At 38.6% G+C, this 21,937-nt stretch overlaps 1 protein-coding gene across 2 annotated transcripts in view; it reads right to left on the bottom strand.

Moving 5' to 3' along the window:
* The window catches only part of ntrk3a (neurotrophic tyrosine kinase, receptor, type 3a), a 159,689-nt gene that overhangs the window by 123,227 nt on the left and 14,525 nt on the right, over window positions 1–21,937 (bottom strand). For both annotated transcript variants that reach the window (XM_056740254.1, XM_056740255.1), the window contains exons 2-3: window positions 6,838–6,912; window positions 3,772–3,843 (exon numbers count right to left, since the gene is read on the bottom strand). In XM_056740254.1, coding sequence (XP_056596232.1) covers window positions 3,772–3,843; window positions 6,838–6,912 — 147 coding nt within the window. The remainder of the gene's footprint in view (window positions 1–3,771; window positions 3,844–6,837; window positions 6,913–21,937) is intronic.

Raw genomic sequence — 21,937 nt, 5'->3', positions numbered from 1 at the left:
ACATCGTTATTGTGATTATCGCCGTTATCAATAATTATCAATATTGCCACAATAACAGAGTGATGAAAATTGAATGTTGTGACACCCCATATTTCAATAATGGATATTGTTTACGAAAATAGTACTGCTGATGCACTTAAAGCAAAACTGTAAATTAGGTTTGTTAAAACAATTCGAAAATTAAAAAAGCAAAGTAGATATTTAATTATGACATACAACAAATCATAAAATATTATAAATCTATATTACAGCAGTCCATCAGAGAGAACATGGGTAGTTGACAAAAAAACTGTTTGTGTGTCCTCTGTCAAATAGAAAAAAATGAAAACACACTGATTATAATATATTATTTTTATTTGTTTTCTATTTCTATTTCTATTTTTATACTTTCTATTTATATTCTATCTATACTTTAAAATAGCATAAGAGAGAATTTTGCTTAATTTTTACGTTAAATATTTGTATATTTGTCACCTACCCACATTTTACGTGAAGGTCCGTGCTAGTCAAAATGTGCAACTTATCATCAATTAAAATATGGACTAAAATGTTGCTTAAATTCCTCTTTTAAAACAAATACTGTGACTAAAACGAAAAATGAACACCACCTTCAAACTATCCATATAAAAGCAACGTCTCTTTGAAGACTGCGTGTTAGTGACATTTCGGTGTGGGGGAGGCGGTGAGAAGCAGGTGGGTTTAATGAGTTAGTCTCTGGTCTTCACTGCCATTCCTCACAGGAATAACCTTTACAACTTACAACCGTTCCTGAAGACATATTGTGTCCTCTCTCATCTCACCCAATGAAAAAGGACTCTCCTCCAGAAACCCATACGGCAACCTTTCATTTCAGCACACATGGCCAGTAGACACATGAAAGCGAATGCCTCACTTCACAAAGCAGGTAGACCAAAGCCGGTTGAAAGCAGTAGCCTCTTGTATTGATTTCTTTGTCTTTTATCTAAAGTGGGCTGAAAACAAATTTCCTTCAGCGGCCGGGTATACGAAAAACAAGGAACAAACATGCAGCAACAGCACTTTTAACAGAGCGATTCTTACCGCAAGGGTCGAAGATTCACTAGAATCTATGCCACAAAGTCAACACTGGATTTATCTAATGAATACAAGTTTGTGTTGGTATTGCGCAAGATTTTCGATCTACATAATTCAATAAGTAATGCTTTAACTAATGTCTCCATTAGAGTTTCAGAGGAGATCTTAGGCTACGTTCACACTGCAAGCCTTCATGCTCAATTTCGATTATTTGCTCAGATCAGATATGTTGTTCGGCTGTTCACACTATTTTTCGAATGTGGCCAACATCTGATTCCAGTGTGAACTGGTGATGGTTATAAACTGAATTGCATGCACAAAACAACAATAACACATAACAGGCAGCACGCTTTCATATAGAATTAAGCAAGGGTCAAGTCTGTTTGAGTTTTTGCGGTGCTGAGTGGATTTTTATTTAGCGCAGGACGCATAAAAGTCTGCTCTCGAATCATGCAGTTGATGTAGAAATGGCTAAATGAAAAACTATTGTTGCATGTGCAGGTACTGCGGACACGAGAAGAGATACAAAAATACAGAATATAACCCATTTCCCGTCACATTTTTAATTACTATACGGACTTTATGGTGACATCACTGCACATTTGGCAAGTCTCAAATGTCCATGTAAACGGCGTTTTCTGCCTAGCCGATTTATTGACATGCATGTAAACGTGTGCAAACAGGTTTCTATTATAAGCAATTTTTTGATACATATCCGTCTATTTTGTGCATGTAAACTCACTCATTGTCTCCTAAGCAATCTTAGGGGAAACATGTGAAAAGCTCATCCTTAAATGAAACACAACTGTACTGCAAACTCAAATATCAACCTATTTTTCCTCAGGGAAGTCACAAAGAGCTAAAGTTAAGAGCTACCCAATATCCCTACAACTATAGTTTTGCGACAAACACCATTGAGCATTGACATTTAATCGATGAAGAGTGATACTTTCATTTAACAAAACATAACTGTCTCCCTCTGCTAGCTGTCACTGTGTGTATTGATCCAAAAGTGGAAAAAATGCATTTATTATCACTCAAATCCCCAGTCCTGCCGGAGCCATAACTTGAGTTCCCTGTGAGAATAAAGCGCTGATGTATGAATCATCCGCATCTAATGTTTGGGGCATAAAACAGGGGTCATGGATCAGAACACTACCGTTTTGTTTTCTGGGGACCTGACCAGCTTCTTTGTCATGAGCGAAAATCTCAGGGATTTTTTCAATCGTAAAAGTCAGAGCTCTGTGGAGGCAACGGACCACACATGAAGGTCCATGGTATTACTGTAGCCTTCTGGGTCACATTCTGCAGGACACTAACTCTCTTAATCACATGCAAAGACACTTCATAAATGCCCAAGGGCGCTCAGAGAAAGACATACCAATGTCTTGCTCAAATTGACCAATCAGAACTTGTCCCCCAATAAGTATCTGGACATTTAAAGGGATAGCGCACCCAAAAGAATCACTGTATATTGCCCCTTATAAACCAGCATATTTTCAGACTACTGTCCACATCTTACCCAAAGGTTGACATTGTGTTCCAAGCACAACCTCCTAAAGTCTTTACCCTGAAAATATGTACCGACAAATACATGAGTTTTCAAACATTCCCCAACACAATTCGTATATGCGTCGGTTTATGACAGCTAGAAAATAAGAAGTGCATGTGCAGGCAGTGATGGACAGCTGAAATTGGGGCGCGCTATGTGGAGGTGACAGTACACGATTCCATGTCCTTTCTGCAGCTCCCCGGCAGGAAATTGGGAAATAACAGAGCTGTCACACTTGTGCCATTGAGCATTCATTAAGTAAATCATCTTTTGGCCTCCCTCTCTTGTTTCTTCATTTTATCCCCCTACGCGACTCAGCCCTACCTCAAACAACCTTTGTTTATACAGCACTCATAACGGAGGATATTTGCTGACTGAACGAGGAATTCGTAGGAATTTCGACAGGCGCGCGTCGCCGCTTTATTCTGCGGATAAGCCAATTATCAAAAGAAGTCATTTGGGTCAAGCGTTATAAAACCGTCAAATGACTACAGACAATGATGATGTGTTAACAAGCCTTTCGCATAGTTGGCCTTCGGAGATTAAGAGAAACTCGCGAGGCCGCTTGCAAGTTCGGTTTGAGATATAGCGGCTGCTGGAGGTGCTCAGCAACGATGTTGGGATGCTTCAAATTTTCTCAAATTCACTTTCACAATGTGTAAAAGTGTGATTCTTGCATTAAATTTGTCTGTATAAAAACTAAGCACAGTAAATAGAAATGGTATGCACACAATTTTATTCCTAATTGAAATGCAACTTGGAAATTACGCTTTAAGTTTGACAAGTAACACGTTGCGTATTCGAAAAACCTGTTATGCGATTGTGTGCCCTTCATTATTCTAAACAGGCTATGCTCAAATCTCCTTATTAACGGCAGAGAACTCTATCATTGTAAATTATGCATGGAAGGCCAGGGCATTTCTTGAGTAAGGAGGGTATAACCACGATACAGGAAACAGCAACCAAAGACACAAAATGCATTGTTCCCATTTGCTGAACACGGCCTACTTAAGAAGATTTACAGCCTGCTGTGGATGAACAGCAGAACCCAATCTATCTTCAGCGGTATGACGGCGGATGGCTCTGAAGGAAAAAACAATGAACCTGAAGGAAAAAACAATGAACTTATGAAATGAGGTGTTTAATCAGAAGATCGCAGAACTTACATGTAATGCAGGTGGGGGTTCTTAGCAAACACTCGTGGCTGAATCACACTCAGGTTGCAGTTCACAATGCTCCTGAAATACAAATGATTAACATGTTTTAGTTATTTAGAAAAACAATGACGTGACATTTTCTCAAGTTCGGTAGCTGTTATGACCAATGTTCCCTCTACTCTTATTGATGTACACTTTGGTGATGTACAGTTTTGGGTCATTTGACAAGATGTTAGTCCTAATCTTATTTTTTATATAATTTTATTTCATTTTTTTTAGACAAAAGTTTATTGTGCCAGCGCAATGATGTATTTAAACAGGAAACTAAAGTTGTATTTAATAATGAAATAAAATGCATTAATTTGATTGAATAATAAAGAAAAGCAAGCAAAGGACTCTTTGACCAAATCTGCTTAAATATGCTATAATATAACATACTTTGTTTTAATCAAAATGTTCTTTAGTCTTAGCGTAATAAGTATTTTTCAATTCTTTTTGTTGTGATGAGCTTCATTTTTACATGTAAATATATTACTATATTTATTTACACAAACGGAAAATATGAATAATAATGCATGACCTTGGTTGGCTTCCATAGTGTCAAAATAAATCAGAAATATTCTGTACTCTTTGTAAATACAATTACTTTGTCAAAATCTCACTTTTTAATCAAACCTACGTCTAACTGCACAATATTTCTCACAGCTTTACTTCCTTTACTTCACTAGACATGCGAAAGGTCCTCGGTTGAAATGCTGCCCATTCAATTACCCCTGATTCAAGAAATCTTCACATAATTTTCAGGCCGCCCGCAACAGCGAATTGTGTTTTTGTCTGTGTAGTAAGCAACCCCAGAAGTGCACGGCCGTGCCTGTGCGCAGCTCAGAGGGAACACTGTCAAATATGCGAAATCGATGCAAGACTGTAACCATGGAAACCATAATGCTACATGTACTACACAAAAAGCATCAACCACCTGTGGCAAAGAACAATTAGGTTATGCTAATGTCAAATGCATCGCTAGGTTGCTCTGATTAGCCTAAAACATCATGAAAAGACCTCATTTAAAGCAAATGGTGGGTCTAAGAGGAGGTAAACTGGTTAAAAGGAGTGTGAAGCACCAGTTCACGTTCATCATTTTTAATGGATGTGACAGCGGCGAAGAGCTAACCGGGCCGCTAATTGCCTAGCCGGCTAGCAGCGGTGTCAGAAGGGGAAATGTGGAAGTAAAGGGAGAAAAACATCATCTAATCTTCTCATACAATCTATCTTTTCTCCTCAAGGAATGCCATTAGGGGCAAAATATCATCAAGAGCCTGCATCCTTGCTCCCGGAGTTATTTACCCAGGCTGCTGGAATCAATTATGTATATTGAAGACATTTTTTCCTGAAATGTTTATTTGCACGAGTACCCTCGCCTCTTGTCGTCACAGGCACGTGACTGAGCGAATATATCAACGTATTGCTTTTTAGCATCAGGTTGGAGAAGAAACACGATGCTAAACACGAATAATCATCTCATTCTGACTGGAATGATTGTGAAAAAGATCCATTAACTTCAATTAGTCCTTTATTTAAAAGACAAGAGCTTTTAAGAGGTTCCCTCGCACTGCCTGCATTTTGTCAATCTGAAGTCATGGAACAGTCAAACGTCATTTTAAAAACAAAAATGATTTCGAATAAATGTTGCCAGCTGATAACTTTGTATCTTTGCATGCACTGTCTGTTTGAAATTGCTACAACATGTGTCCGGAAATACCAAATTATACTTTCTCTTATTTGATGAATAACTAGCTTTCCTGTAGCTCAGTTGTAAGAGCATTGCAATAACAATGCAAGGTTGTGGGTTCAATCCCAGGGTATCGCAGATACCTAAGTATAAATGTATAGGATAATCCAATGTAAGTCGCTTTGGATAAAAGCGTCTGCCAAATGCATAAATAAAATAGTGCAATCCGTGGTGTTTTATATAAAAGTAGCTGTGCTTCTTGCGTACTAATTTTTATAAAAGTGTACCTTACCTTACTTACTTACAACAGTAAATAATAGTAATAATTTTAGCTGTCGGGTACAATTTTGCAGGAAATGTCATCTCGACACCATTAAAGTCACCTGCAGTTTTATGTTTCAAACAGAGATGGGGCTAAAGAGGCAACATCTTTTGTCCATGTGCATTGCAAAGCTTGCTTAATTTACATAAATATGAGTCCTGTTTGCACTTAAAATCACGATGACTTCCTTTTTTAAACCTTGCAGGCTGTATTAGATTGCAAGTTTGAATGACACCCAGCGGCGCAAGTTTTGCTTTACATTAATTTCTATTAACATGCATTTAAACGCAGTTCTTTAATTCACTGGCCAAGACCGGAGGACATTTCACAAGCTCTTAGCTTAAGACCACACCTTCACTGTGAGAAAAAAAAAACCATCCTTCTCAGCCCACCAGTCTTTCTTAATTGGCAGACTGTGATCAGGTACTGCCATGTCCCCTCAAGTCAAAGTACAAGTAGGAAGTAGCTTTGTGCGGATGGGAGTTAACAACTAATGAGAACCTTATTAATCATTGCTCTAGGTCTTCATTAACAGACGGAGCTGTGAAAGAAAGTGGGTGGAGGGGTTCGTGTGAAGGAGGAGGAACTGGAAGCCCTACTTATGTTGAGCCAGGTGGAGAGGAGACAGTTTGAAGTATGGTCACAGCTCACTGGACGAGGTAAAGCGAGTTAGCCTCCATCTCCTGACCAGATGGAGGGTGTAAGGGGGTATAATTAAATTTTCTGGCTACTTCAGCGGCATTATTTGATCATTTTAAAGCAGGCCTGGGGGAGCAACTTTTTATGTGAGGCTAGGAAAGAATTTTGATGCCGCTATAAATTCGGCGTGGTAGCATGCTAGCAGATGTCACATCAAAAAGGAATATGTTTGGGAATTCTACTTTCGGTGATTTGAAGTGTGGTGACATCGCGGGTTTTAAGCTATTTTGGTATGCTTGTTATCATGGCCGAACCATCGAAGTGTTCAGTGGCTAAGTGAGATTAGCGATGTGCTAATAGAGGGTGTGCCCATTACGTCACTTACAGTCTCTGAAGCCCAGTGTACAGCTCCATGTCCACAACCCTCAACGTCTGCAAACCGTACCAGTTCTCAACATGTCTGTAAAAGAAATCCAGAATAGAGATTCAGAAGATGTTCATGTAGAAATGACATAGAAAGTATTTAATAAAATGGGAGAATGATTAAGAACATTTCAGTGATTTCTGTTGGTGTGTTAAGATGGTTTTGAACATAGTAGGCTTAACTGGATTCTAGCTGGTTCATGGTCAATGGCTGGTTGACCAGCAAAACCAACAAAAACCGGTTTGACCACCTTCTAGTAGATTTGTCCCTTTTTGAATTAAGGTGGTCTACCAGCTTGGATCACATAGAAACCCATCAGCACGTCTTTATCGGACAAACAAGATAGAAGTCACTTGAAATGAAAATGATTTCTGTAAGACACCAATCTCTAATCCAAGGCTTTAACTGAAAATGAACATTTAAGAAGCCAAAACAACCTTTCACTCCATCCTTAAATATAAAAATAGAACATGTTCATGATTTGTATTTAAGCGGCTCGGTATTCATGCCAACGGATGACTGAAATAACCAGACCTCTTCATCGCAGCTGTGATGAGAGCCAGCTGGCTTCATCATTTTAGAGTATATGAATTAGCACCCATTACAACACACAGTCTGATTAATAAATGTTTTCAGAAGTTTCGCCAACGCCGTAACTATGTTTCTAGAAGTTTCCCAGCCGTTTCGCCACCTCAAACACTGTGGGCTTCCTCTGCTAAACACTGATAAACACAGACGCTCGTGAGACAACGAGGGCTTGCCATCGAGCGGAGGAAAGTCAAAGTGAAATAAGACTTTCTGTTCTGCTCTTCGTGCTATTTTAATGCAACATTCAGCTGCAGTTTTCTTATGGCTGTCATTTCAACGTTTATCCATTCAACCCCTGTCGTTCAGACGGAATCAGTCATACGCAAAATAAAACCAAAAATTTAGCCTGGACAGCCTTGTGCAGGGCAGCCTGAAAGACTAAAAAGCCATTCTGTCCCGCTCTAGCTTATTTCATTGTTTAATTCAAACAGATAAAAGAGTTTTAAATGTATTTTTGGAAAATCTGACTTTCAAAGTATGCATTGCATAAAATATGGTTACAGTAGTATTCCTTGTAACGGATTCTGGGTAATTTGGTTTCAGATTGAAGACAAACAGAATATCTTGTCAAATCATTGCATTCCGTGGGATGTGGTTCTGGAACCCTGTAAGTTTGAAGGACTTTCTGGCTGCAGAAACGTATTTTCTAGTGCCAATGACTGTTCAGATATGAGGCTACAACTGCGCCCAAGCATCTGTATTCAGAAATCCAATGTGCAACAGAGAAAAATGTGAAGATATTACAACCGTACTGTAGATGGACAGTGTGACCCGCAGACCATCAATATGATTCAGTTTCATATTCAGATCATTTCTATTCTTTAGTTCAGCTGAACTGCAAGTATATCTTGAATTCAAATGTGTCTTGGGTTTATTCACGTAGAAAAGATTACATATTGCTTTTGAGGTTGCATCATCCAAATAATTTTTGACATTTCCTGATTTGGACAGATCATTCCGTTTCTATCATTCTGACAGACAAAAAATATGGTATATATGAATGCAAGGCCCTATTTTAGAAATGCATCCGTGAGATGACATTTTAATGTAATACAACATTTTACTGTAGACTAAAAATGAAGTCTAATAAATCAGGTCCAAACTGATATATTTGCAGCGCAACTGCGTCAGAAAACAAAATGCATTAGCATTTATACCTGGATTTTGAAGTACTGTCCCATTGAGATCCAATCCCTAAATCAACATCAATGCCAAGTGTCAACAGACTGTTAAAAAGAGAAGCAATCCTGTTACATCCGAATAAAATCTTCCCAGATTTTGCCCGCAAGCACAAAAACACAGACACGAATTGTATTCCGGGGCACCTAGTTCACCATTACTGCGCTCCCTAATAATGTTCACAATTCTGACTAGTTCAAATTACCCACGATGCAATTACACCTAACCTAATGAGAAAGCATTTAATTGAGGAGAGGAATGCCACATACCCCAGAGAGTTTCTGACTCATGCAAATGCACGCACACGCAGTTTGCTGTCGTGGAAACATGGCCCCGCCGCTTTCCCCGTCCTCTAACGGGAACGTCCGCCTGGCATCTGCCAGCTGGTGACAGGCAGCCTATTCGAGCTGGGGAGGCCATTTTGCGACTCTCTTAAAGGAGTCACAACTGGAGGAGTCTTAATCACTTATTTATCTCTGGCACTTAACGGCGAATGATTTAAAACTTCTGGGATTTGCCATCGTGTCATGCTCTCGATTCTGTCAGTTCAATCATTCACTGGCTCAGGCGCTTCTCTCTCTATCTGTCTCTCGATCACTCATTCTCTCTCTCTCCCTCATGCACACATACACACACCCAGACGTTGTTTTTCTTGACACGCCGCGTAGCCAGCAGCTGCACGACATGCATTTCCAATAGCTGTGCCCAGGAAATTACAAGCCGCCCTCCATCTGTTGCTGGCATCAGGTTTTCTGAGCTTGGCTTGCACATATTTACATCAGCCGTGGAAATATAACAATGTCCATGTCTTGAACATGCCTCTGATCTGTGTGTTCATGTATGTGTATGTAGGAGTACGTTGGTATGCTTTAGGATTTAGGATATTAAAAGAAAAACTGTCCTGCTGATGGTTACAATCCAGCTGACATCTTTATGTGTCTAATAGTAAGTGACATTTACTGCAGGACTAGTGTTCTGAGAGGCGCTAAGTGTGATACTGGGTTACCAGCTAACAGAATAAGACAATTATCATACGCCTTTAAGTGCATGTCAGAATTTCTTTCAGCACAACAGATTTTGCAGACTGATCTTAAATTAGTAGTAGAAGACCGAGAAGGATCGAAGTTTGGCGGTTGGCAGGTGGTGATTGACTAGATGCATCGGAAAGTGTGCACTTGTTTTTTCTCCCCTGAAACTAATTGACAGATCGACTAATTGATGGCTGCATCGATCGCGTTGTGCGGTTTCTAAATGACCAGTAATGAGTCAGAGAGTTCGATCCGAAGTGTCTGGAGAACAGGTACCTGTAGTAGATATCCTGTGGCCTCATACTCTTAAATTACAGACCAATTTGTCTCTCTTCAGTCGTCGCGTTCATGCATTTCTTTGGGGGGGGGATTGATGAAATGCACGTGTTTTATCGCAAACATTCAATAGGGCTAAAAGATTCCTCAGACGGATGCATAATAATTTAAATTTCAGCACTGCTTCTTGTTTGTTTGGCGAAATTTTGAATTGACTTTATAGTCAAGCTGAGATTGTATAGGCAAACTCACACTTTATGACATGCGCTCTCATAAAATGAAACTGTTACAGAGGAAGCTCAAATTAATTCAAAACGGCTGTTTAAAATGCTGTCATTTAAGGGAGTTGCTATTGTAAATATTAATTTTCAGCCATAAAAAGCACTTGTTTTCTAATTTTAGACCAAAACTTTATACATGCTTAATTCTTAAAGGGATACTTCACTCAAAAATGAAAATTCTGTCGTCATTTACACACCCTCAAGTTGTTCCAAACCTGTAGAAATTGCTTTGTTCGAATGAACACATGATATTTGTAAAAATGTTAGCAATTGACATTTATGGGACATCATTGTCTACCATAGGAAAAATAGTTTTATCATTTTTTCTTTTGTTGAATTTGGAAGAATTTTGGAAAGCAAATAGTTCTAGGGCACCCTTCACTGCCATTTTAATTTTTCCTACTATTGTAGTCAATGATGTAGTCAATCAGTTTTACAAATATCTTTCTATGTGTCCAGCAGAACAAAGAAATTTAAAACGGTTTGGAACAACAAAACATTAATGTTTCTATGTCATAAACATTGTGCCTTTTAACCAATCTGAAATCTCTGAGACAGCTGGGTCAAAACATTGATTCAATTTGCAGGTATTTGACCTCATATCTCCCTACATTTGACAAGCGGCCAAAAACCTGACCTCTAATCCTCTCTATAACAAAATGGTGATTTTCCACTGGAGGATTTCTTCTTACATTAAAATCTACATTTGACCTCAGTTTGAAAGCCAGTTGGTGCTTCCTCAGGCAACAGAACAGATCGCTCTATGAATGGCTAAGCAAGGACAACATCACATCACATCCCAAAACTCCAAACCCATCTACTTCCATCTGTAAAAGAGCTTCTCAATGGGAGACACTAGTCTATGTTTCATAAATATTCCAGCGTTTGGAGATCTGCATACTCACTGTTTGATGTAGGGACCTGAGAGATAGAGTGAATCGTTGGAGGACTGCCAGCTCTAAATCTTCCCTTCAATTCAACTTTAGGTGAGTAAGGAATACAAAGCCACGGTGAGTTACTGAACCATTCCAATAATTAACTTCGTGTTAGGACACACCGGGGTACCAAGATCTGACAAGCCCGGAAAACAATATTTCTCTTTTTATTTTTGTTTGTCGCTTTCTTTTCTGTCGTCGACATAACAGATGTGCAGCCGGAGCTGTGAGAGTTCGTATCATTTATTTTACACATCAATGACCCAAGCCTGAATGAAAAGGTAATCTTATTTTCTGAAAATAAAGGAGAACTGTTGGAAAACTGCTTAAACCAACGTATGTTATGAAATAAACAAACAAACTCAATGCAACCACATTTCTTTAGCTGTTAAGATGGATGGCAAAGATTTCCCAATCTGTTAAAAGTTTCCTTAGTACAGAGAAAGAAAAGGCAAAGGCAAGAAACAAGGGCAGTTTTGGGGTCAGTGGATATTTGGGACTGATATTTGGGATCCTGCATCAGAATAGCAATATGATGAGCTATAAATAAAATGTAACAAAAACAGGGAGACTTTAAGAAGAAAATCTTTCAAATATCACAGGAGCAAAAACATTGAAAGAGTTTCTGTTAAAATGTGAATTAATATAAACTAACAAAAACAATATATTATTTGTATATTAAATTGCAAATTGTAAAATAACCTATAAAAACAGGATTTATATATATTTTATATATATATATATATAAAAAATAAAACACAATGTTAAAAAAGTTAGTACCATTTTAAAAAATAAAAGGCAAATTGTTAGGCAAGAAAACATGTTAAAAAGAGTGTTAAACAAGGTGCTACAAAACAATCTTGACAATAAAGGGAGAAAAACTAAATAAAAGTTATTCCACACTTCCTTGGAACACATAAAGATATTTAGAAAAATGTCGAATTTGTCTTGGAACTCAATAGGATTCAGTGTGGTTTCCAACATTCTTCAAAATATCTTCTCTGTTCTGCAGAAGAAAGGTTTTGAATGACAGGAGAGTGAGTTAATGATCAAATAATAATTATTTCATGAACTATTCTTCAAAGTCCTAGAAATCCAACCCTGGTGCCACAAATGACCAATAATCTTACCTCAGCTGGGTGCAAACATTACGGACGAAGCCAGCCGGGCAGCTAACACTACCTCTTAAATAAACCTTTGGAAGAAACACAGGACAATTTTTTCTGCGAGAGCCCTGCGTTAGTCCGTAAAGCTAATCTGAGGACCCCGAGAAAGAAGGGAGGTACAGAAAGGTGCAAAAGAGCCGAGGGAGGTCTTCTGGCCTATTCTTTTTCTCTCTCCCACCCTCTCATCGCAGGGGTGGAGATCCACCTCTCACTCGTTCGCTCTGCTGTACCCCGCAGCCCGCAGCTTTTAAGCCTGGTTTTGCTACCGCCTACAAATTGGCCTACAGGAAGAAAGATAAAAAGGCCCATCACAGAGGCTCATCTCTCCCTGGTTCCAAAGGAAAAGCAATCTAATCCTTGTTAGGTTGTACGTGTAGTCTAAATCTTGTGATTGAGAGTAAACGCAGTTGTCAGGTAAGGTAAACATCACTGGAAACTGAGCTCGCACAATTTTTTACACAGGGTACATTAACATATTGCTTTTATCCCAGCTCCGCTTCTTTGGATCAACGAGCACTCAGCAACATGAGGTACCACGTTGTTCTGCCGAGTCTGCAGTTTGCACTAATCCGACCCGGGGTTGTAAATACATGCATGTATTTGAAAGCAACAATGCATCTCCATCTCATATTTCGCTGTGTTTGTTGCACCAAACATGCTGCTTTAAGACAAAAGCGATTTAAGATCTGACATCTAACCAATCCCTGAAACAAAATGGCATGAAGCAATATACTGATCACTTTAAAAAATAAATATAGACAAGGGTTCTTTGCAGTGATCCCATAAAAGAACCATATTTGGTTCCCCAAAGAACCTTTCAGTCAAAGGTTCAATAAAGAACCATTTTCTTAGCTTTTTATAGTCTAAGCTAGTCTGTTTCCACGACTTTTGTGGAACAAAGTTTCTGTGGATGTTTAAGGTTCTTGATAGACCTCTTCAGATGATGTAAACAATGCATGTCCAGTCTGTATCATTTTTAAACATTAAACAAACGTTTGGAAAAAAATACAACCAACATTTATAACCGACTCAAATTGTTAATTGGATTTCTTTAAGAATTTATTATATATAAGATTAAATACGATTCATATTAAATTAAAAAAAGGAAACTGCTTCTGGACCAGCGATTATTATCTCGCAAAGTCTATAGAACCGAGCAGCCAGACAAGCAAACTGAATTTTTAGAAGTGCATAATTTAAACATATTAAAGATAATATGGTTTGTGATGTACAGCTAAGACATATTGTCTGTTTCAAAATATCAAACACAACACGGAGGTAAGTGTTAAACCCCAGAAATAAAAATAATGATGTTTTTCTAAACCTGCATTTAAAAAAAAGAAGCGTTCATGAGCCGTTAAAAGACCCTTTTTGGCTAAATACAATAGTTCCATAAAAACCTATAACATCAAAAGTACCTTTCTGTTTCACAAACAGTGTGCTTTGTAGTGATTCTTAAAATAGGTCATTAGATTTATGCATTGAGTGAATTGTTCTTTGTGGAAGCAAAAATAGCTCTTCTATGGCATTATAGCTACTTTTCTTAAGAGTGTTTTTTCTATCGCACATATACTTGAAAAATAATTTCCACACAACAATTTCATTATGCCCATGTCTGTAAATATGTCTCATTGAAGTAAAGATTACAGCGAAGTAGATTTTTAAAACTTGACACAAGATTCTCATTGGTCAAAAGCTCCCTAGATATTTTTTTCCTCTACGCTCATAACATCATCCTCATTGAAATCATGTAATCCACAGCATTCTCATATGCAGCTATAGTTAACTGTAGCGTGTAGGCGGTTTAATGCTTCATCTCTCTGTCACTAGGCTTAACTGCCTCTCTTACTGAAACACACTTGTGTTATTATAGCACTATGTTTGTCAGTGGTGAGAAAGATGCTATTCAGTCATTTTAATTTCTAAAACAGCTGTGTGAAGATTATTCAATATTTCTCCAATTGTGCTGAAAAGAAATAGTAAGGGTATACTCATTTAAAGCACATTTACTGGCACCCAATGACAGGGAAGCTTCCATCAAAAGCATTGAAATCGCCTACACTGAAAGAAAAAAGCTTTACCTGTGAATGCAGATGCATCCGCAAATAAGAAACTTTTTCTCATTCATGCAGGCCCATTTAATGTTCGCTGTGTAGGCTATGGAGAATACGAAAAGATGGTTGTCATGGAAACTCTTCTTTTGTTTGAATATTAGCATCCTGTTAGATCTTGCAGAATCGCAGAATACACAGACTTGAACACTAGAAAAACAGCCAATTTGGAATGACGGAAAAAAATGATGCAAGAGAAAGAATATTTCAGCCTTTTCATGCACTTACCAAATATTTCAGAATCCTGTTTTTGCCACAGCATTTCATCTCAATTGACTCTAGGGTGAGCAATTTTCCGTTTCATTCTTATAAACAGTTTTTTATGTGACGCCTTATGAAACAGTAATGATGAAATGAATAAGCCTCATTATGAAGAAATCTGCTCTGTTTGTTTCTGTTCACCCAGGCAGCAGAACAGCAGGCCAAACGATATTTGGAGATTTATGGATGTTCACATTAAGATCTTATTTTACAACAAGGTTCAATGAAATAAAATGCTCAGGTTAAAGGCAATTTGTGCCAAGTGCTTATTTATCATATTCATTTTAACCTTACTGGCACGAACATGGGGTCTGAAAAACATCCCTAATGTGTCATCAAGTCAACGACAATAACGGATGAAAATTATTTTGAATCATAACTGCATCATACAACAATAGTAATGCACCAAACAGAAAGAATTCAGATAATCCAGTTACAGTGTATATTACATGTATGTTCAGGTTCAGGGTTGCCAGGTCTAAGGTTTTACCAGTGATTTGGGGTATTTTTAAAACTCATTTTTATCAGCTGTCATCCCTAAGTTGACAATAGGTTTATGACTATAATATACAGTGATTTCAAACAAGAAAATGCAAAACGTGCATGTAAAATATTTATTTTAGGTATGGGAGTGATCTTTCAGACATCAGTCAACCCTGATGTTAAAATTAAAGGGCTTAACACTTGTAAACTGCTTTGATTGCAGGTAAACTTGCACTTAATCTTGTACAAGTGTACAAATACAAGATGAATCAGATTCACAACATTAAAATTATATTATATTATTTTTTGTCAAAAGGCAAAAACCACGCACCGATAAAAAAACGTCGACAGCATGCGAGACATTACGTCAGCAGGATTAAATTGCTCAGCTGCTGCAGGTGGCCGAAATTACCTGTCGGGTTGGTCGTCCACAGTTCATGGGCGCCAGGCCGCCGAGTGGAGTAAAACACAGACAGCAAACTGGATTAAAATGACCCTGCGTTGGCATCGGCGTTTTTGTTAGCGATGAAATGCTTCAGAGCCATGTTGTGCTGCTATAGGCAGTCTGTCAGAAGAAAATAGGCGATCATATCCTTCTGGCGCCCAGCCATATGAGCCCAGGAGTAAGAAAATAAAGGCCTGCCACTGCTTAGGGGAAAATGATCGGTTTCAAGCACCTCCCATCTGCGAAGCCTGATAAACAGCGATCGAAAGAGAAACTTTCACCAGACGTGCTTGAGGAACTTATTTGCTGCACCCATATTATTGAATTTATAGCACAATGATTGGGCTTCATGAGCTGGCCACTGCATATTTCATCTCCGGGTCTTATATAAGATTTGTATAATATACGCATGTTATCATGCAAGCATAAACAAGTTATTATGTCATCACAACGCCAATGAATCAAATCTCCTATAAAACAAGATAATAACATTTGGAAAAAAATCATGACTGTATTTCCTTGAAGCTATTGTCCTGTAACATAGCCGTATCGTATCATTAATGTCATCAATTTGCTTTGCGACAATGCGAACGGCCAAAAACCATCAACCATTCATGTTGCCACATGTTGCTCTGTTCTTTCGAATGAAATGTTGGTATCATCCTCATGGGGTAAATCTTTAGAGAAAGCTCTGACATAATTTAATTATTTAAATCACTGGTTCTATGATTCACATTTCGTCAAATTTAGCGTGTATGAATCCTTATGCTTCATCTCTGTGTCGCTAGGCTAAACTGCCCCTCTAACGGAAGCCCACTAGCGTTCTCATGTTTTACTTTCTCTCCGATTTCAGAGATAGGTTTGTCAATGCGAACAAAGCTGCTCTTTAGTCTCTTTTAAGTCTAATAAATTGTGTCAGACACTATAGTCTCACTCGAGTCTTTACCCAGCGGGCCGTGATTTATTTGAAGTCGCACTTCAAACGGCGACTTGCCTCTGGTGAGGCTAATATATGCAATGTCCAGTGTCATTGTGATTTCCGCAGATTGGATATGAGAGCTGGCGTTACTGTTCTCCTGGCCGAAGAGCTGTTTCGCTGTAGCTAATGTTTGAAATGAACATTAAACCCAATTACTGTTCAGGCCCGAGAAATCAAAGCAAAAGTGTAAAAACATTCTCATTAGCGGGAGCATATGACATTGTTTAATCCTCATTAAGGACTTGTGGGGGTTCAAAAACACATTATGGTAATATAAGAAAAGCTTCTAAAGTTTCCAAGCAAATCTAAGAATTGAATTTACGGTTTGTTTGCAAAGTCTGACCATGGTGTTTCCCTGTTTAGTCTAAAGGATACTGGGATAGGCTCCAGCACTACCCTACAGAGAATAAGCGGTATGGAAAATGGATGTCTACGGCTTTGTTCCAAAACCTGGTGAGCTGCCCACGTAGGCAACACTCTAATTGACTGAAACTTTGAATCAAACACTGATCTGAATAGAAACATTTTCCACGGATAAAGATAGTCTCGACCTCAGATGTCACAGACTGTTGGATGAACATCTGACGCATAAGGAATATAGAACTAAAAACACCTTCACAGATGAAGTCATCATCTGATTGGTTGAATTCTACATGATTTTTAGTAGATGAAACGCCCCTAAACCTGACGCTGAATAAACAAAATAAATTATATCTGAATAATACATGCACATTGGAAAAAAATTGAGTCTAAATAGTCTATAATGAATTACTTAAAACAATATTGTATTCATGTTTTTCAGCGTTAAATGAATTAGAAGAACGTTTATTATGAATTCTCTCACTTTATTCTGCATCTAACGCTCATCTAAAAGGCATTCTGGGATTGTTTTTTCGCCAAGGCACATATGCACAGCTCTGTCTTTGGCCAATACATGCCATCGTACGCACACTGCTTCCAATAGAAGCTGATGAGATTTTGGAAGATATATACTGTATGACTTTTCAACACCAGCTGCTATAACAGATAAACAATGATAATAAACAATAATTTTCATTGGCTTTACAAAGTTCTCAGGGCTCTTGAAATTAATTAGCATTGTTTTTAACAAGCGCAACGCCTCAATAACATGTGCATGGCGCAAATGGTGCACGGTTCCGCTGCCGGCGCTCAATGCCAGCTGCAACCCGTCTCTAGCAGCGACTGGAGCGAAATCTCGAATCTGATCTGCATTAAAAGCATAAGACAAGCTTATTAAGTCGATCTCGTTTAATAAGTGCGATGGGGAGAAACGCATCTCTGGCTGGCTGACAAGAGCTCAAGCGTGTGGTCTGGTGGAAAAGCCGGATGACAAACGGCACCGATGGCAAACCGCACACATACACATGATGACTGGATGGCCGCCTCTGCTGCGAGGTAGCCAATCGATATCACGCTATCCAAATTCAGACAGGGTCCGCAGCAGATGAGCCGTAGGTTTGTGGCAAATTATGCCTTTTTCGTTTATGGAATATGATGGTTTCAGAAGCAGAGAATAGATTCCTCACCTCGAGGTCAGCCGAAGTATGACTGTGCTGTCTGCATCACGAAATAAAATATAAACAGAAATCTAACTTGAAAAAGGCAACTAAGCTTTTTTTAATCTAGAAGTCTTAAAGAGACAGTACACGCAATTATACTAATTTTGTCAATTTAACCTTCCCGTCGAGCCAAATATGACTTACTTCTATGCTTTACAGAATATATGTATCTCTTTTAAAACACATTTTTCGTCATTCTAAAGCTTAACACCCCCAATCCACATTGACTTCTATTATATACAAAATAAGAGACCCTTCACCTTTTGTGTTCCGTGCAACAAAGAATTTCATAAGGTTTGAATCGACACGACTGCCTGTACAGACAGAATTCTCTTATTTGAAGGACCACCGCAGTTTGTCTCCAACACTATCAGTATTTTCTTCACCCTGCCTCCAGAACTTATAAAAACCGGAGCTGTGAGGGGGAAGAGGGATTCAGCGCCGCGTCTTAGCGTGATGCCGGATTAATGTGCGTGTGTGTTTTTGGAGTGGTGGGTGGAAAGAGATGAGTCATAAGAGCAGACACGATGTCGGCGAGTTCCGCAAAGAACCCCATCTGGACCCATCATGATCACACACACCCGCTTGCGCATACAGTTGTTGAAAGGGACCCGACTTGGCTGCGGAGAGCTTGTGATTGAGACGCACCCCGGGTCTGCTCATAACTCAATACCGTGATTGAAAGCCCGCCGACAGAGCCAGGGCACCTTTAAATGATTGATGGTGCCTACGAACTAGCAAGAAGACATTGTCAGCGCTGTGTAAGCTTAGATTTGATAGAGAGGTACCTTTGACCTCCCAAACCCCTTTATATTGTATCTGATTCATACTAGTTTAAGCTGATCCTTTCAACAGTGTTCTAGTCATTGAGTGAGGTATGTACAATTTTTACATTTTTGTTTTCGATTATGCATTTCATTTTTGGACTGGTTAACATTTCTTACTATAAACCAATTTGACTTAAAGGAATAGTTTACCTAAAAATGAAAATGATTTGATCATGCATCTTCTTCATTGCACTTTAAAACAACGGCAACTGAAGCCCCGCAAAATTCACAAAAGTATTGTACAGTATTGTCCCCATCAATATATCTGTCTTATAATTTGTATAAATATTTTGGATTGGTTTCCAAAAAGATAACCTACCTTTTCTTTTTCAGACCTTAACAGCCACTTTTCTGTTGCATCTTTTAGGTAGTTGGCAATGTGCACAGCTGTTTGTCTTTCCTGAAATCCTTGCGTATGTAATACTGTGCTGTGAATTTCACATTCATTTATCTAATGACAGGTTAGCGTCATATACGACTAAGTGATTAGCGAGGTGCACGAGCCCATGGTTAAAGCCACCCGCGCTGGCTTCGACAGACTGTCTATCAGTAAACAAGAGCATTTTTCGTATAGAGCATCTATCCTTGCAGTGACTGTTTTGCGCGACGGGAGAGTATAGTGGAACTAAAAGTAATTAATTAAAAGGATAAAACCTTCATCTTCAACAAAACTATAAGCAGCAAGTCTTTTACTGTCATTTTTGCTGCCCATCATCTTCTCTGCCCTGCCTGTGTCGCATTTCTGTCTGACGGTGAAATCTCGTCTGACTGCTGGTAGTGGATTCGGCATCATGAGATTTTTTGTGTTTAAATGTAAGATGGTAACGCATCGAACTCGTTGTGGATTTGTAGACGAGTGTGGTGCACATTTTACACTCGACTGTATTTCCGTCAAGTTTTTGCCTGACATCGGTGCGCGTTATATTAGAAGCCATGTTCCCTCTGTGCTCCGGTCTTGTCTCTCAACCCGAATTTCTCGCAGCGATAACCAAACAAATCTCAAGCTACCGCCCCAAATACCCGCATTACTAATCAGAAAGAATGAAATTTTTTTAATTTAAAAAATGCATTGTTTTCATGATCGATCGTACTCGATTAATCGAGTACTCGTGCCCATCCCTAATATAAAAGTTCAAATAATTTGATGTAAATTACAATTATTAAGTTATATCAAACACAAAATGTATCCAACCAACAGAAAAGTTGCTTAAAATCAAATATAAGCTTTTTATCATTTCAACTAACATTTCAGCCCACAATAGCCAACAGAATTCATTAGTTTTACTAAATTAGCAAAGCTCATTTACGTCCTGCATTCTCTTCTGGTTCACTGAGCTTTGAATGATTCACTGTTCTCTTATATTCGCCATGGAATAGTTTCAACTATTCAAACAAAGCGTTTCAAATGAGTCATCGGTTTGTGAGTCGTTCTGATAACAATGTGTGTTCATGCTGGCGAACTCGCTGTGTGCAGTATAACGTTGATTCAAAGAGCCAACTTCACAGTTTAAAACATTACAATGATTTACAGCAGGTTAAGGAAACCTTTCAAGACATGAATCGCTCTTGGATGCAAAAGAAACAATATTCACCTGAACAGCCGTGAAATAAAGCTAATACAGCTTCTAATAGTACTGCGACTCCTCAGCGGCTTGGTATGGTTAACAAACCATATTAGTATGGTTAACAAAACAGCGCCTCCATTGTGGCGTAGTGATGCAACTGCAGTTAAAATTACAGTCAGTTAGTAGCATGCATGCTGTTTTTTTTATTTAAGACACCCAACATTATTTTGTCCAGAGACTGAGGCGGCACGAAATATGACTGAGGCGACCCACAAATTGGCTTTCTTGGTCGCCACAAGATATTTTGAACAATGCTGGTCTCTAAACAACATTGGCGAGATTGACTTACATAGTTTGGGCAAAAAACTACTGAAACATTTCCTTAAAAATCTCTTCTTTTGTTTTTTACAGAAGACTCGATGACAGGTTTTGAACGCCATGAGGGTGAATAAATGATGACATAATTGTTTTTGGGGTGTACTATCCCTTTAATACTTTAAACTAAACCTGATGCTTCTCCCGATCATGATAAATTCTGCTGAATGGGGATCAAAACACACTAATTCTATCCCTCACACATCAATACGCACATACACAAACCCTCCAATGCACTCAGAGTGCGTGCACACTTGTTAGTGGCCACCACAGGGAAACAGCGTGCGTTTCGGCGACATTCTTTTCTGCTCGCAGCTTTAGAAAGCTGAATGAAAAATTGCATTTCATAAAATCAATCTGCTTTGTTATTGCTCTACGGCATGTGCACTAAATCGTCTATTATGTGAATCTTAAGGTGGCACATAAATTCCAAATATTACGGCGTGTTATTTCAGATTAGGGCAGCGGCAATAACGTATCCCGAGCGTTGTCACACGCCACATGTTTCTCATTTTCCATCTTTTATCAACAACATGCCGGTCTAATGATGAAAGCCCAGTGTTGTATTATGCAAAGCACGTCTACATGGAGAAGATATGATTTTGGTTAGATCATGTCCTGCTTTCCATAGAAATAAATGGAAATCTAAACTGAATATTTGAAGGGGAGTCAATATTTTAAATGACCCAAAATGTACCTTATGATACCGTATTGAAATTCTTCGGGCCAAGAAACAATGTTTTTAATTAAATGTTTCCCGTATATTTTTGGGGACTTCTATTCAGGGAAAGAATGGCTTGCGCACTGTAACATTAGGTCAATGCATCAGATATATTTGTTTGGCCGAACTCCAAATTTAGTACGAGTTTAGAATATAAATGCACAAAGCACTGAAGTCCAATGCAGACAGAAGAGAAATAAGTATGTAAGAATGCAATATTTACTTATCTTTAACTTTATAGACGGTTTCATCGTACGCACC

This window comes from Triplophysa dalaica, chromosome 24 (genome assembly GCF_015846415.1).
Source record: "Triplophysa dalaica isolate WHDGS20190420 chromosome 24, ASM1584641v1, whole genome shotgun sequence".
NCBI lineage: Eukaryota > Metazoa > Chordata > Actinopteri > Cypriniformes > Nemacheilidae > Triplophysa > Triplophysa dalaica.
This window is presented reverse-complemented; position numbering and strand designations above follow the sequence as displayed.